This window comes from Giraffa tippelskirchi, chromosome 1 (assembly GCF_054371585.1).
Source record: "Giraffa tippelskirchi isolate mGirTip1 chromosome 1, T2T-mGirTip1v1.2.pri, whole genome shotgun sequence".
Classification (NCBI taxonomy): domain Eukaryota; kingdom Metazoa; phylum Chordata; class Mammalia; order Artiodactyla; family Giraffidae; genus Giraffa; species Giraffa tippelskirchi.
The window spans coordinates 201932747-201948243 of NC_137275.1; the positions used below are offsets into that span (position 1 = coordinate 201932747).

The 15497-nt window shown below is 46.6% G+C and overlaps 1 protein-coding gene across 6 annotated transcripts in view; it reads left to right on the top strand.

Annotated features, from left to right (window-relative positions):
• ROR2 (receptor tyrosine kinase like orphan receptor 2) overlaps nt 1-15497 on the top strand; it is a 275853-nt gene that overhangs the window by 175691 nt on the left and 84665 nt on the right. The window contains exon 1 of one of the 6 annotated variants that reach the window (XM_081523898.1): nt 5542-5614. The exons of the other annotated variants lie outside the window; for them this stretch is intronic. Coding sequence (XP_081380024.1) covers nt 5566-5614 — 49 coding nt within the window. The 5' untranslated portion in view covers nt 5542-5565. Of the gene's footprint in view, nt 1-5541; nt 5615-15497 lie in introns of those variants that run through there. 6 annotated transcript variants of the gene reach the window in all.

Here is a 15497-nt window from a genome sequence, read left to right on the forward strand (position 1 = left end):
CAGTGGGGAATATGTTTTCTTCATGGAGCAGAAAAAGACGGGTACCATTCTTCAAGAGCAGATTTGAATAAACACATAGAGAAGAGCAAAAGAGAGGCAGATGGGAGATTCTGCACACCTGAGAGGTCCTGTTTCCAGAACAGGATTCTCTGCTGGTTGAAGTAGGGAAATGACTCAGGGTCCACATGTCAGAGTTGGCTGGAGTTGACCTACATTGAGTTCATGCAGCCATTGGAACTGAGAGAGACCAGAGTTCATTCTTCTGCAGTTCTGGGTGTTTCAGGTCACCACTGTGGTTGGTATTTTTTTGTTTCTAAGCTGTCTTGGTACATTCGACCTGCTATAACAAAATACCACAGGCTGAGTGACTTGTAAACAACTGTCATTTATTTCTCACATTTCTGGGGGCTAGAAGTCCAAGACTAGGGTACTGGCAGGGTCAGGTTCTGATGAGGGCTGTCTCCTGGGTTATAGACTGCTAACTTCTTACTGTGTCCAGTGGTGGTTTTGGCCAGGGAGCAGCTCTGTGGGGTCTCTTTCCTAAGGGCACTAATGCCTTGCAGGGGGGCCCCACCCTCATGACCGAAGCACCTCCCAAATGCCCCACCTTCTAGTACCTCCACATGGGGGTTAGGTTTCAGCACATGAATTTTGATAGGATACTTATATCCAGACCACAGTGCAAGTCCACTGGGGAAGTTGCTAAGTGCCCCTAAATTTTGTCCCATTCTGTTTTCTCCTATATAAAAGCGTTAAGCTAATCTATAACCAGCAGAGGCAGTTGTTCCAGATTCTTCCACAGAGAGCCACAGGAGCTTCCTTTGTAAGAAATTCTTCCTCCTTCTACCCCAGAGGGCTCTGTTAGGAAGGATTCAGACTTTCAGTGCAGCTAGTGGTTGTCCAGGCAAGTGGGGTGACCCAGTGGGGGAGGGCTGGTAACACCACATGAGGGGTGAGTGGCTGTGGTGGAGGAAGGGGGCTTGTGGGGTTTGTGACCTTTTGTTCCTGTTGAAGATACTTCAAGAGATGCTAGTGTACAAGGAGTACTGTTTAGAAAAATCGATTGTTTCTGCCTGATGTGAATGAAAGACGTTTAGCCGTGCATATCAAAGAATAGAAATCTGTCATCTTAAAAGTCACTAATTTATAGTTATGTGACACAGATTTGAATAATTAGAGGATTTGATCACCAAGCATGTGAAACCTATACAAATGTTGGTCGACGATCTTGGAAAGAAGTCAAGCTTTGAGACTGTTTGAGCGAGTCATGACTCTTTAAAGGTTGCCACAAGCTGAATTGATTTAGTTTGGCAGAAACTACAAAAACAAACATGGAGTTTAGAAAAGCAAAGGCTCATGTGATCACAGCTCTGGCCCCTGAGAAAAGGAAATGCTTCATAAATTGCACCGTGGACCCGCATGCCCAGGCTCCCTCTCCCCCACCTGATAATTTTAAGATCGTCTGGAACAGCTATAAACAAAAGCTGGAGACACCGAAAGAGCCTTGGCGGCCCTCCCCCCTCCCCTCCCCCCTCCTCCTGTTTTCTCTCCCCCCTCCATTAACAACCCGCTGGGCTTGTGGTTTCTTTCTGCTTTTACTCCCTAAGTAAATCTTCATCATGGTAGTTAAATGCAGCCTTGACTTTCCTTTTGTTCCCATGGATACCAGACGGAGGAGCCTCAGCTTGGCAAGATGGTCATCAGTTCAGTTCAGTTCAGTCGCTCAGTCGTGTCCAACTCTTTGCGACCCCATGAATTGCAGCACGCCAGGCCTCTCTGTTCATCACCAACTCCCGGAGTCTACCCAAACCCATGTCCATCGAGTCAGTGATGCCATCCAACTATCTCATCCTCTGTCTTCCCCTTCTCCTCTTGCCCCCAATCCTACCCAGCATTAGGGTCGTTTCCAATGAGTCAAATCTTCGCATGAGGTGGCCAAAGTATTGGAGTTTCAGCTTCAACATCAGTCCTTCCAATGAACACCCAGGACTGATCTCCTTTAGGATGGATTGATTGAATCTCCTTGCAGTCCAAGGGAATCTCAAGAGTCTTCTCCAACACCACAGTTCAAAAGCATCAGTTCTGCAGTGCTCAGCTTTCTTCACCGTCCAACTCTCACATCCATACATGACCACTGAAAAAACCATAGCCTTAACTAGACGGACTTTTGTTGGCAAAGTAATGTCTCTGCTTTTAAATATGCTATCTAGGTTAGCCATAACCCTCCTTCCAAAGAGTAAGCGTCTTTTAAAAAATTTCATGGCTGCAATCACCATCAGCAGTGATTTTGGAGCCCCCAAAAATAAAGTCTGACACTGTTTCCACAGTTTCCCCATCTATTTCCCATGAAGTGATGGGACCAGATGCCATGATCTTAGTTTTCTGAACGTTGAACTTCAAGCCAACTTTTTCACTCTCCTCTTTCACTTTCATCAAGAGGCTTTTTAGTTCTTCTTCACTTTCTGCCATAAGGGTGATGTCATCTGCATATCTGAGGTTATTGATCTTTCTCCCGGCAATCTTGATTCCAGCTTGTGTTTCCTCCAGCCCAGCGTTTCTCATGATGTACTCTGCATATAAGTTAAATAAGCAGGGTGACAATATACAGCCTTGACATACTCCTTTTCCTATTTGGAACCCGTCAGTTGTTCCATGTCCAGTTCTAACTGTTGCTTCCTGACCTGCATACAGGTTTCTCAAGAGACAGGTCAGATGGTCTGGTATTCCCATCTCTTTCAGAATTTTCCACAGTTTATTGTGATCCACACAGTCAAAGGCTCTATACAGTCAGCAAAAACAAGACCGGGAGCAGACTGTGGCTCAGATCATGAACTGCTTATTGCCAAATTCAGACTTAAATTGAAGAAAGTAGGGAAAACCACTAGTGCATTCAGGTATGACCTAGATCAAATCCCTTATGAGTATACAGTAGAAGTGACAAATAGATTTAAGGGACTAAATCTGATAGACAGAGTGCCTGGTGAACTATGGACAGAGGTTCGTGACATTGTACAGGAGACAGGGATCAAGATAATCCCCATGGAAAAGAAATGCAAAAAAACAAAATGGCTGTCTGAGGAGGCCTTACAGATAGCTGGGAAGAGAAGAGAAGCAAAAAGCAAAGGAGAAAAGGAAAGATATTCCCATCTGAATGCAGAGTTCCAAAGAATAGCAAGGAGAGATAAGAAAGCCTTCCTCAGCCATCAATGCAAAGAAATAGAGAAAAACGACAGATTGGGAAAGACTAGAGATCTCTTCAAGAAAATTAGAGATACCAAGGGAACATTTCATGCAAAGATGGGCTCGATAAAGGACAGAAATGGTATGAACCTAACAGAAGCAGAAGATATTAAGAAGAGGTGGCAAGAATACACAGGAGAACTCTACAAAAAAGATCTTCACGACCCAGATAATCACGATGGTGTGATCACTCACCTAGAGCGAGACATCCTGGAATGTGAAGTCAAGTGGGCCTTAGGAAGCATCACTATGAACAAAGCTAGTGGAGGTGATGGAATTCCAGTTGAGCTATTTCAAATCCTCAAAGATGATGCTGTGAAAGTGCTGCTCTCGATATGCCAGCAAACTTAGAAAACTCAGCAGTGGCCACAGGACTGGAAAAGGTCAGTTTTCATTCCAATCCCAAAGAAAGGCAATGCCAAGATGGTCATGGGGCAGCCTGATTCAGAGGGGCCGTGGCGCTGTCTCCCTGGGTGCCAGCACTTGGACCCTGTGGACCAGACCAAAGGAGACCCCTTCTTGGGCTAGCACCTGCCTGGTGTGCAGAAAGGTACAGGGATGCCAGGGCTTGAACCCTTTTCTCTGGCTCCTTCTGGTACCATCTCTTTTCAGATGTGTCCACACACCCCGAGGCCACAGTCTTGCTTGTCCTGATATGGCTTTGCACATTTATGTTGATCATGTGACCTCGTCAGTTAACCACTGGACTGGCATGGCCATGTGGGTCTGGGCTACCACCATGATCTCTGGAAATCACAGAAGACCTCCTGGGGTGTTAGAGGCAGTTCACAGTTTTAACTGAATATGGGGAGGTGGAGAAAGGAACCCACCCAGGTCTGCCCCCACAGCTGGGTCTTAGCATCTGTCCCCTCCACCTCAAATGTCAAGTTGGCCACGACTGAGGCCAAGGTCCTCGCCAGCACCAAGCTTCTAGGATGTGCTGTCTGTCATGTTTGAAGTGTGGGTTGAGTCAGCACTCCCTACTGCTTAAAGGGAATTGCCCAGAAGGCAGGGGGTGCCAGAGGCCCTGGGCTCCCTCCTGAGAATTCTTCATCTCTCCTTCAGAAATGTATGGCAGCCTCAAAGTTGTACAGAAACATCAGTGGTCAGTTAAAATACACTTTGTTACATTTTCAGGACAGTTAAGGTAACGTCCACTTAATACAGTACAATTTGCTAGTGAATGGTGATCAGTAGTTCTCAAATCCCATTGGTAAGTATCTTTTCCTTTTAAAGCTGGGCTTAAAACCAGTAAGAAATGGCAAAGGACTGTCTTTGTCCTCCTCCCCGGTGCCCTTGCTTCTTTTATTAATGTATAATTTTATTTGTTTATTTTTGGTAGTGCTGTGTCTTTGTTGCTGTGTGGGCTTTCTCTAGTTGCAGGAGCTGGGCCCTACTCTTCATCATGGTGCCCGGGCTTCTCATTGCAGTGGCTTCTCTTGTTGAGAGCACAGCCTCTAGGGCATGTGGACTCAGTAGTTTCAGCTCCTAGGCTCTAGAACACACGGGCTTAGGTGCTCTGAGGCACATGAGATCCTGCCAAGTCAGGGACTGAACCCGTGTCTCCTGCATTGGCAGGTGGATTCTTTACCACTGAGCCACCAGGGAAGTCCCTACTCTTGCTTTTTGATCTCATGTTTAAATTCTCTGGATTGTCATGTCATTTCCCTTGGAATATACAGAACCCACCAATGCTGGAGGAGAGTAGAGACAATTAACAGCTAACAAATAAGCAAAGGGATTGCAGATAGAGGTAATGGCAATGAAGACAATAATGTGAGGGAATGAGGTAGAGTGATGGGGTGTGGGGAGCAGGGAGAGGCCCAGGGGAGGTGGGCATGGAAGGCCTGTCTGAGAAGGGGCTTCTGCATGGAAGCCAGGCCAATGAAACACATGTCCGTGTCTTAGGGCAGGAAAGAGCTTGGGTGGACTAGAACCATCAGGGAGGTCAGTGGCTACTCTGGAAGGAGGAGGCAAGGCACTGCAGTGTGAGGATGGGCTTTTGCAGGGGATGGTGAGAATATGGAGCTTTAGTTGAAGTGAGATGGGTGACTGCATACAGGGTTTGAAGCAATGAGTAACATTATGATAGAGTTTATCTTTTGAAGGGACCTTCTGGCTACATGCCAACACATGGGCATGCCATTGTGGCTGAATGGGAAAGTAGGGAACCTGGGTGGAGACCAGGTTGGAGGGTCAGAACAAGGATGGTGGGGGCTGGTGTTGAGGTGGGGGCAGAGGAAAAGGAGAGAAAGAACTAACTTCTGACCTGTTCTAGGGATAAAACTGACCCCTGACCAACTGACTCCCCAGGGTTAGGGGAGGATGGAGCAAGATGGCAACTTGGCATTTGCCTTGAGCTTCTGGATCCGAGGTGAGGCTATTGACTGTTTATTGAGGAGGGTTTTCTAAGAGAGAAGCCACTCAGTTGTGTCCAACTCTTTGCAACCCCATGGCCTATACAGTCCGTGGACTTCTCCAGGCCAGAATACTTAAACGGGTAGCCTTTCCCTTCTTTAGGGGATCTTCCCAACCCAGGGATCGAACCCAGGTCTCCTGCATTGCAGGTGGATTCTTTACTATCTGAGCCACAAGGGAAGCCCAATAATACTGGTGTGGGTAGCCTATCCCTTCTCTAGCGGATCTTCCCAACCCAGGAATCAAACCGGAGCCTCCTGCAGTGCAGGTGGATTCTTTACCAACTGATCTATCAGGGAAACCCAGGGAAGCCACAGGCACTGGGAATTCTACAAGGTTGTCCATCATCCACTGCCAGTGACCCTGGGCACACTTAGATTAATGGCCATGGCAAGTGGATTTAAGGGCAGCCTCTCCCCCACTGCTGACTGTTGCTTTTGCCTACTTTTGTTGTTGGGTTTTTGAAACCTACATCTGAGTGTTGCCTAGGGAGTTGATGATTTCCTCCTAATCAATGAAAAAGGGCCTCCAAACCTACTCTGCATTGCAAAGTGGGCTTTCAAAATTTCGTTGGTATCATATCAAATAGTTTTGGTTTGCAGGGAATTTACAGGAAGACCATCAGTTTCTCGAAGGTTGACAGTTGAGGTGCTGTCACGTTTTCTGTCAAGAATACCCCTCGATAGCCAGCAGGCAATTTCTGAGCTAAGAACAGTATTTACACTGTTTATTTGAGGATTAGTGAAAATCCTGTAATTCTCTATGACCCTGTCAAAGCAAGAGGAGCTTGATTTAATGCCTCAGTCTTGAACAAAATGCACTCATTTTACCTGTAAATATTTAATGTTCTCTTTTAAGCACCTTTTCAGATCCATGTATTCTAATTGCCTTAAAGTTTATTTTTCAAACCATGTGATAACTTTTATTATGAATGAAAATGCCTGTGGTTTCTTTGCTACTGACTGGGAGCTTATACTGCTCTGAAATAACTGCTCATCAGAGAAAAATCATTTTATATATGCCATGAATCTGTAATATGGCATGTTGGAAGCCATAGATCATTTTAGAATGTAACGCATATCATTTAGTATGGAAAGCGTCGTTGACGTTATTGGATTTCCTTCTTGAAACATAATCTATGTAACCACGAACTTTTTCTTAAATCCATTACATAAGTAGACCTTCATGATTCACTGGAAGAATTAAATTGTTTTATTTAGTGATCTTGACTTAGAACCATTGTCATTTTTCTGCATTCTGGTTTTTGAGGAGGTGATGTGGGGGGAACTCTGCTAGTTGGCAAACATTTGACAAGGTCCTTTGCAGGAACAACTCATGTCTCAGGGCTGCCTGTGCCTGACCAAGGGAAGCAGAGGTTTGTCACTGAAGATGTTGGCCGTGTGGGCTGATGAGAAAAGAGCTGCCCAGTGAATTTAGCGAGTGGAAACCAGCAGACCCTAAATTTGAACTCTTTCCTTTGTTTTGTCTTTCAAATTCCTAAGTTCTTCCTAAGTAAGCCTAAGTTCTTCCTTTACAGCCTGTAGGTGAGTGTTAATCAATAAACTCCCTTTTTCTGAGAGTTGAATTGTTTTCTCACTGCTGTTGAGATCCTTGAAAGGCGAGAAGGAACCCTGTTGCTTTTATCTTACAGAGGAGTTAGGAGCACAGAGGGAATCCCTAAATCTTGAGAGAAATGAGAGTAACTTTGAAAAAAATGTGATCCAAAGTGTGCTTTTTGGTTTTAGTATCCAAAAGTCAGCTTTTTGGCAGCACCATAGTCCCTGAGGGAGAACCCACGAAAGTGACTAGAATCTAGGATGACTATCATGCTGTGGCCCTCAAAAGGCGCCTCGGCTGTGACCTGGTTCCCCGGGGACTATAGCACCTGCAGGCCTGGTGTCCCCTCTCCTCACTGGAGCAGGTGCCAGGGCTGTGTTAGAGGCCAGAGTATGCAGGCGTCAGGAGTGGTTTTCTGTTCTCTAGGTGACTGACAGAGCTAGACTGTTATTTCTCTCCAGAGGTGGACGATGCCTTCCAAGAGTACAAATATTGCAAGGTTTCTTTCGCTGTGATTTTTTCCCCCTTCAACATTTTTCTTCTTGACAGAACATCTTATTTGGCTATTTGTTTTCTTTTGAGGGGAGAAATTGCATTACCATTCAGAATTGTCACTGAGTGCCTGCCGTGGCCAGTGGGTCCTCAGATCTCTTGTTCTGCCATCTTTCAGTTTTTCTGGTAGATCCTGCTCATTTCCGGTGTTCACCTTCTCTTCACTGTGATTTGGGGAAACCTCCTCACCCCTGTGTGACGGGAAACAACTGTGTGATGGGAAATCCAGAGAGGCTATTCAGAGAGCTTTCTAGAGTGTGCCCTGAACTTTTACTGAGTATCAAGTACAGTGCAGCCTAGGGCATGGGGCAGGACAGAACCTTCCGGAAGGCTACTCTGGGCTCCAGGGCCACAGAGTTGGGTTTCTGTAGGGGAATGTTTTTTGACATCCCTTTACTGTGTGGTTCATAGGCCCCACAATGCAGGCCTATTTACAATTCACAAAGACCCTTTCTCGCGTCAGAAGTTCCCCACTGCCCCATTTATTTGGCCCTTTTAAGCGTGTGGGTTCTGAGCGGTGCTCCACAGACGGCCAACCCACCCCAACCCAGACGCGCCAGCCCTAAACAATCTGGTTACTGTTTAAACAACCGGTGTAAATAATGAGCACCTCCATTACTGAGAGTATAAATACATTGAGACAAGTAAGAGTTCTGTAGAGTGAAAGTTTAGGTTATGCGAAAACATCAACAGCTGTAATTTGTAGGCCCTTGTAAGAGAGAGGGGCGTGAGTGATGTAAACTGAAGAAAGCCGACGTTTCGTTTATGTATATTTTGTCATTGTGCCAGGAGGCCAACTTTGTTATATTTCCTTTGCTGTGAATTCATCTTGAGGGGGTAGCACCTGCCAGAAAAAAATTTTTCAGCCAAAAGTAAACTTTGCAGATTCGTTATAGGTGGCTCGTGTTAACGAGCGTCCTGGCAGGGTTGGGTCTGGCATGACCAGCTTTGGATGGGGAACTGCAGTTGGTCTGCTGCTCTTTTCCTGGTCCTGAAAAAATAATTAAAGGCAAACCACAAAGGCATGGAGAAGGACACGTGACGAGGGACCGCAGTGTTGGCTCCAGGTACCCAGCCTAACGTTTCCCTGCTCTCAGAGCACAGGAAGCTGGTCTCTGTAAGTCAACACAGCATTGGCCAGGGTTCACTTGGTGAACGGGTAGCAGGAAGACTCCCTCTTTTTATTTTTTGGCCAAAGCGGGAACTATAACTTAGCTATAAAATTAAGTAGTTTTTTTTTTTTTAAACAAGGAGAAACAGATGAGGCAGAGAGTCACTTGGTTGTGAGGAATTACTGGGCTTTCTCCTCACTGTCAGCACAGTTCATGCATGCCTAGCTCCAAGCCAGGGTGTGTTTGAGAGGGTCCCAGTGTGGGAGACAGGCACACACACACACGTGTGTGCCTGTGTGCGTGTGTGTGTGACTGGCCACACACGTGTGCATGCCAGACCCTCAGAGGTGCTGATCCTGCTTTGTGTTTGGAAATAACATTTGTGTTGATTTTCACAGTCACTGTGAATTCACAGATTAGCTTCTGAGGCCACCATTGATGCCCCAGATGCTCAGCCCATCATGGGACCTTGCGGACATACTTGTATTATGATCACCTGCTTGGGGGCTTCCCGGGTGGCTCTAGTGGTAAAAAACCTGCCTACCAGTGCAGGAGACATAAGAGATGTGGGTTTGATTCCTGGATTGGGAAGATCCCCTGGAGGAGGGCATGGCAAACCACTGCAGTATTATTGCCTGGAGACTCCTGTGGACAAAGAAGCCTGGTGGACTATAATCTGTGGGGTCACAAAGAGTCAGAGATGACCGAATCGACTTAACGTGCATGCATGCACTTGCTTGGGAAGATGTACAGATTAGGTGATCTCAGCTACCTGTTTGCTAAATCTGCTACCATTCTTCCATGTCTCCACTTCCAGGAGATGAACTACCAATTCATTCTACATATGTGCATGCATGCGTGCATGTGTGCATGCACACGCACACACACACACACACACACACACACACACACACACACAGAGCTAAAGGGATTGTTTAGATTTTAGTAGAAATGAGAATTGAGTGAACTGAATGCCAGGGCAGGCCAGAGTCTAGAGTACAAGGGAGGCGATGCTTAAAGGTGTAGGGAATTCCCTTGGCAGCAAGGCCCTGTTTTAAAATGTGCCTGTGATTTGTTTAAATCACATCTGGTGAATATATGGATGTAGAAACAATAGCTGTGAAGAGAGAAGCTTTTGTCTTCATGGAGCCTAGAAACAGGAGATGGGATAGGCAGGGCCACACAGGGAAACACCAGGGCCAGTCAGAAGGCAGAGGGGAACGTGGATGGAGCTTTCACTGTGGTTTTTACAGGAAGAAATGGGCAAGGCAGGGTGAGTAGTCTAAGCAGGTGTAGGGGCTGCCCTAGGTGCCTCATCCAGCCCTGGGGTGGTGAGAGCAGATGTTGAGGGTGTGAGAGCCTTGGTTGGTTTGCATATTGTCCAGTTCACAGTATGGGAGTGGGAGCAGTTCCTTCAGGGTCAGGTAGCATGGCCCCAGATGTCAGAAACAGAGAAAATTTTAAGGAGTGATTAATACAGCCCCTTCTTCAGGCTGGCTTAAAATTCAACATTCAAAAAGCGAAGATCATAGTATCTGGTCCCATCACTTCATGGCAAATAGAAGGGGGAAAAGTGGAAACAGGACATGTTTTATTTTCTTGGGCTCCAAAATTACTGCAGATGTTGACTGCAGCCATGAAATTAAAAGACACTTGCTCCTTGGAAGAAAAGTTATGATAAACTTAGACAGTGTATTAAAAAGCATAGACATAACTTTGCCGACAAAGGTCTATCTAGTCAAAGCTATGATTTTTCCAGTAGTCGTGTACAGATGTGAGAGTTGGACATGACTTAGCGGCTGAACAAAAACAACTTCCTCAGGAAGACCCCAGGTGTAGAGCAGGGCTAGAGGGAGGGCCTGGGGGAAGTGGACAGATTTTCACTCGGGGCCGAACACAGACTCCCCCACACCCCAATAGCTACACCCTGGTCTGGCATGGGCTTGGCGCCCTAGAGAGCACCCTGGGGTCAGCATGTCTACTGTTGTCCATGTGGCTGCCCCACCGGTGACTGGGAGGGGACTAGAGGCAGTGCAGTACTGGGCAGGGGATTCTGTAGGCTCTTGGGTGGCAGTGTGGGATGAAGTGGATCAGTGCAAGCGAGTGTGTCCTGTTCCACCCTGAATGCCACACTGACTTCCACTGCCCCAGCATACCCAGTCCTCCCAACCACCCCTCCTTGGCCCTGAAGGCAAAAGGGAAGGAGAATGCATCTCTCCTGCTTGTCACTGCACTCCGCTGAACTTCACCGAATCCTTAGTTCTTGATGTGAACCTGCACATTGTATTTCTGCCAGGAAAAGAGCCAAGTGACACAAGTAACACGAGCGGTCCTCACCTTCCCCAAGAAGCTCTGTTACCTGAGTATTTGTGTGTCTGTTCTCCTCTATGAGAAGATAGCCCCTTCATTCATAGTCTGTGAACTGTTAAATTATTAATACCAGATCATAAGGAGGAGGATGCAAGGATGTTTACTGTAGCCTCGCTTGTAGTTATAAAACAACCACGTGGAAACAAAGTGAATGCATGGCTCCAAGGGACGAGCTGGACAAATTCTGGTGCATTTATACCATGAACCTGTTTATACCATGGATCATCAGTTGCTACTAAAAAATGGCGTAGAGCTCTAACAATATCTGATACTTCTGGAGAATTATATGGAAGGATGTTTACCAAACATCCTTTGGTAGGATGTTTGGAAGGATGTTTACCAAACAGTGGTTACCAGATTGTTTGGAATGAAAACGTGATCCAAGGGGACGCTGAGATGTATGTGTGTGTGTATACATGCATACACACACACACACACATACATATATATGATCAAGATATATAGATGTGTTGCTATCTTTGAATATATAGCTATTTATATGCTGCTTCTGCTCAGTTGCTTCAGTCATGTCCAACTCTTTGTGACCCCTTGGATTGTAGCCTGCCAGGTTCCTCTGTCCGTGGGATTTCCCCAGCAAGATTACTGGAGTCGGTTGCCATGCCCTCCTCAAGGGCATCTTCCTGACCCAGGGATCGAACCCACATCTCCTGTATCTCCTGCACTGCAGGTGGATTTTTTTACCTGCTGAGCCATTGGGGAAACCCAAGTATGTGTGTGTGTGTATATATATATATATGTGTGTGTGTGTTTGTGTGTATACTATTAATAGAAATTCATTTTATTTGGATTTTATGGATTTTTTAATTTATTCATTGGATTTGGGGGGGATGTTTTAATTGGATCACAGACATATCTTAACCATACTGAGCATCAGAGTTTATTTACTATACAAATATCTGATATTTTATGTGGAGGAAAAACAAGCAACATCACTATGAGAAAAAAGCACTGAGAAGAATTTCCACCCACACGTTGCCAGCATGCTCTCTAATTGTGTGCATCCAGCTTGACACTCACATAAGGCAGAGAGATGGTCTAGGTACTTAGGAGATTGTGATGGCTTGTCTGTGCATCTTAGTGCATCACCCTACCTTTTACACTAATACTGTTCTGGGCAAACACATCATCTGGGGATGTGGTACTTTCTCTTTTTTTGAACTTGAAGTGCCATAGTCTCACATTTACATGTGCTGGAATCCGGCACCCAGGGTGACAGCTTGGGGGAACCTGCTCATGATTTATTGTTTGTTTCCTGTGAGTCTCACTTTGCAGTCTCAACTGAATACACAATTCTACAGAAAATGTGCTCATCATTCATACTCCATTATGCAAATAGTTTATATGCTGTCGTCATTAAAGGCTCTGATTTCAGAATTCTAGTTGGAGCTCAGAAATTTATTACCTAGTAGGGCCTCAGAGTTCATGAACTGTCCCCAATGTCACCCTCACCCTCATCCTAAGAAGAAGCTGATGGGTGTAGTGTGGAAAGTTGGGGCTGTTGGTTCTATGTGTAGCAGGACTTTGGAATCACTCTCAGGTTTCTTCTTGCTGAAAAAGAAAACAACTATGGAGTGAGCAGCCTTGAGGGCCTTTAAGGCCATGGCAGGGCCAGGGGTTCAACCCTAGCACTCCCTCCACTTTCCACCTGTCTTCACTGTGGACTTTTTCCCCACCTGGTCCAGGCCTTGTCACATCCTCGCCATCTTTTCTACTGCAGATTGACCCCTCCGGCCTGCTCAGCCTGCTGCCCCGCAGCATCCTCACCTTTAGCCTTGCCAGCCTGCTCTCCTATTCCCCTGTGCCCCACCCGACCTGCCTCCCCAGGCTTACCACCCCCTCCCCCATTGCCTTTCAGAGGACCAGGTGCCTTCCTGGTCCCTGTGGTCTTGGTGCTGGTGGGAGCTGCAGGAGGCCGGGGCTCCTTTGTGGACATCCTGCCCCTGCAGGCCCACACCGTGTCACACTTGGAATTTGCTGAGTGAATGAAGGAATCCAAGTTCTCGTTATTGAGGGTGGATCTTGTAACAGTTTGGAGTGTGTCCTCAGGGGTACCTGTGAGTTTCCCTCGTCTACGTAGGTGGCCAGGTCCTCTGCCTGGCAGGTATGAGAAGGACTGGCTCTGACATCATGTACCAGAAGAAAGAGGACCCCCGGTTAGCATTCTTCCTCTACTTCAAGTGCCTTCTTTCCATGTGGAATAAGGGCTAAAAGCAGATTATAAATTGTTACAGGGGTGACAGCCAGGTGAGAGTGGACAGGAGCTGCCCAGTGGGAGATGGCTGACCTGGTCTTTGCCCTCCTGCGGGAGACAAGTGCCACCCCCTGGGCAGCTGCAGTGGTCTCCTGCCTGCACCTCCAGCCTGCTAGCACTTACTGACTGCTCTTCTTTTTAAAATATGCTGTGTTAGCAAAGGAAACTATAAACAAGGTGAAAAGATAACCCTTAGAATGGGAGAAGATAATAGCAAATGAAACAACTGTCAAAGGGTTAATTTCCAAAATATACAAGCAGCTTATGCAACTCAATAACAGAAAAGCAAACAACCCAATCAAAAAGTGAGCAAAAGACCTAAACAGACATTTCTCCAAAGAAGACATACAGATGGCTAATGAACACATGAAAAGACGCTCATTACTAGAAAAATGCAATCAAAACTACAATGAGGTATCACCTCACACTGGTCAGAATGGCCATCATCAAAAAATCCACAAGCAACAAGTGCTGGAGAGGGTGTGGAGAAAAGGAAACCCTCTAGCATTGTTGGTGGGAATATAAATTGATACAGCCACTATGGAAGACAGTGTGGAGATTCCTCAAAAAAACAACAACTGGGAGTAGAACTACCATATCACCCAGGAATCCCACTTCTAAGCATATACCCTGAGGAAACCAAAATTGAAAAAGGCACATGTATCCTTATGTTCATTGCAGCACTATTTACAATAGCTGGGACATGGAAGTAACCTAGATGTCCATCATCAGATGAATGGATAAAGGAACTGTGGTACTTATATACAATGGAATATTACTCTGTCATAAAAAGGAACACATTTGAATCAGTGCTAGTGAGGTGGATGAACTTAGAGCCTATTATACAGAGTTAAGTAAGGCAGAAAGAGAAAAACAAATATATATTAATGCATATATATATATATGGAACCTAGAAGGATGGTACTGATGACCCTATTAACAGGGCAGTGATGGCGATGCAGATGTTTATCTCCTTACAATCCTGGAGGCTAGAAGTCCCAGATCAAGGTGTGGGCAGGGTCGATTCCTCCTGAGAGGCTCTCTCGTTAGCTTGTCGATGGCCACCTTCTCTGTCTGCCTTCACGTGTCTGCCTTCACGTGGTCTTCCTTCTGTGTGTCAATGCCCTAACCTCTTCTTATAGGGACACCAGTTGTGTTGGATTAGGACCCACCCCAATGACCTCATTTTACCTTAATCACCTCTTTAAAGACTCTGCCTCCAAATGCACTTCCATTCTGAGGTGCTTTGTGTTAAGACTTCAACACGTGGGTTTGGGGACCCAGTTCAGCCCATAACAGGTGCCAAGCTGAGAGAGCAGGAGAGTTAGGCTCAGGCTTCCTTGTGCAGACGAAACACTGGCTGAGGGCGGGAAGTGCAGGTTGGGCTCCTTCGGCCTCACCTGTTGTCCCTGTCACTCACTAGCTCTTTGGAGAGGGCTCTGGCTAAGGTGAGGGGGCCACCCTCCTCCCTGTGCAATGGCCAGGCCGCGTGGGGCTTTGGCAGCTCTGTTCAGCTCGAACCTGCTATCCATGCCTTCCCACCCCCACCCCCTGTCCTCCCAAGAAAAGTGAGGTCATCGCAAGGCCAGTTCTCATAGAGGCCTTGTTCCATGTGTGTGCTCCGCATGGCAAGCAGTACTGCTCAGGCGATTCCAGCCTTCCTGGACACTCTGGCCCTGCTGTGCCCTTTGTCACCTATGAAGCCTGAGCTATGAGCACAGAGAGTGGTCCCTGCTTTCCAGGCCATCCTCTGTGACACAGGCCATAGGGCATCTCACCAACCCCGTGGCAGGCCTCATTCTTGGGCACACAGGCTTCTGTTGGGAGTGTCTGGGAGGTACCTGATGTTCACACCCTGTTGGAGGTTGAATTTACCCACGTGTTAGCCGTCTGTGGACTGCAGGATGTTACATGTCAGGGCTTCCTCCTCTGCATGTGGCTGCACCAGGGCTTCTGTTAAGAACACGGTGGCCTGG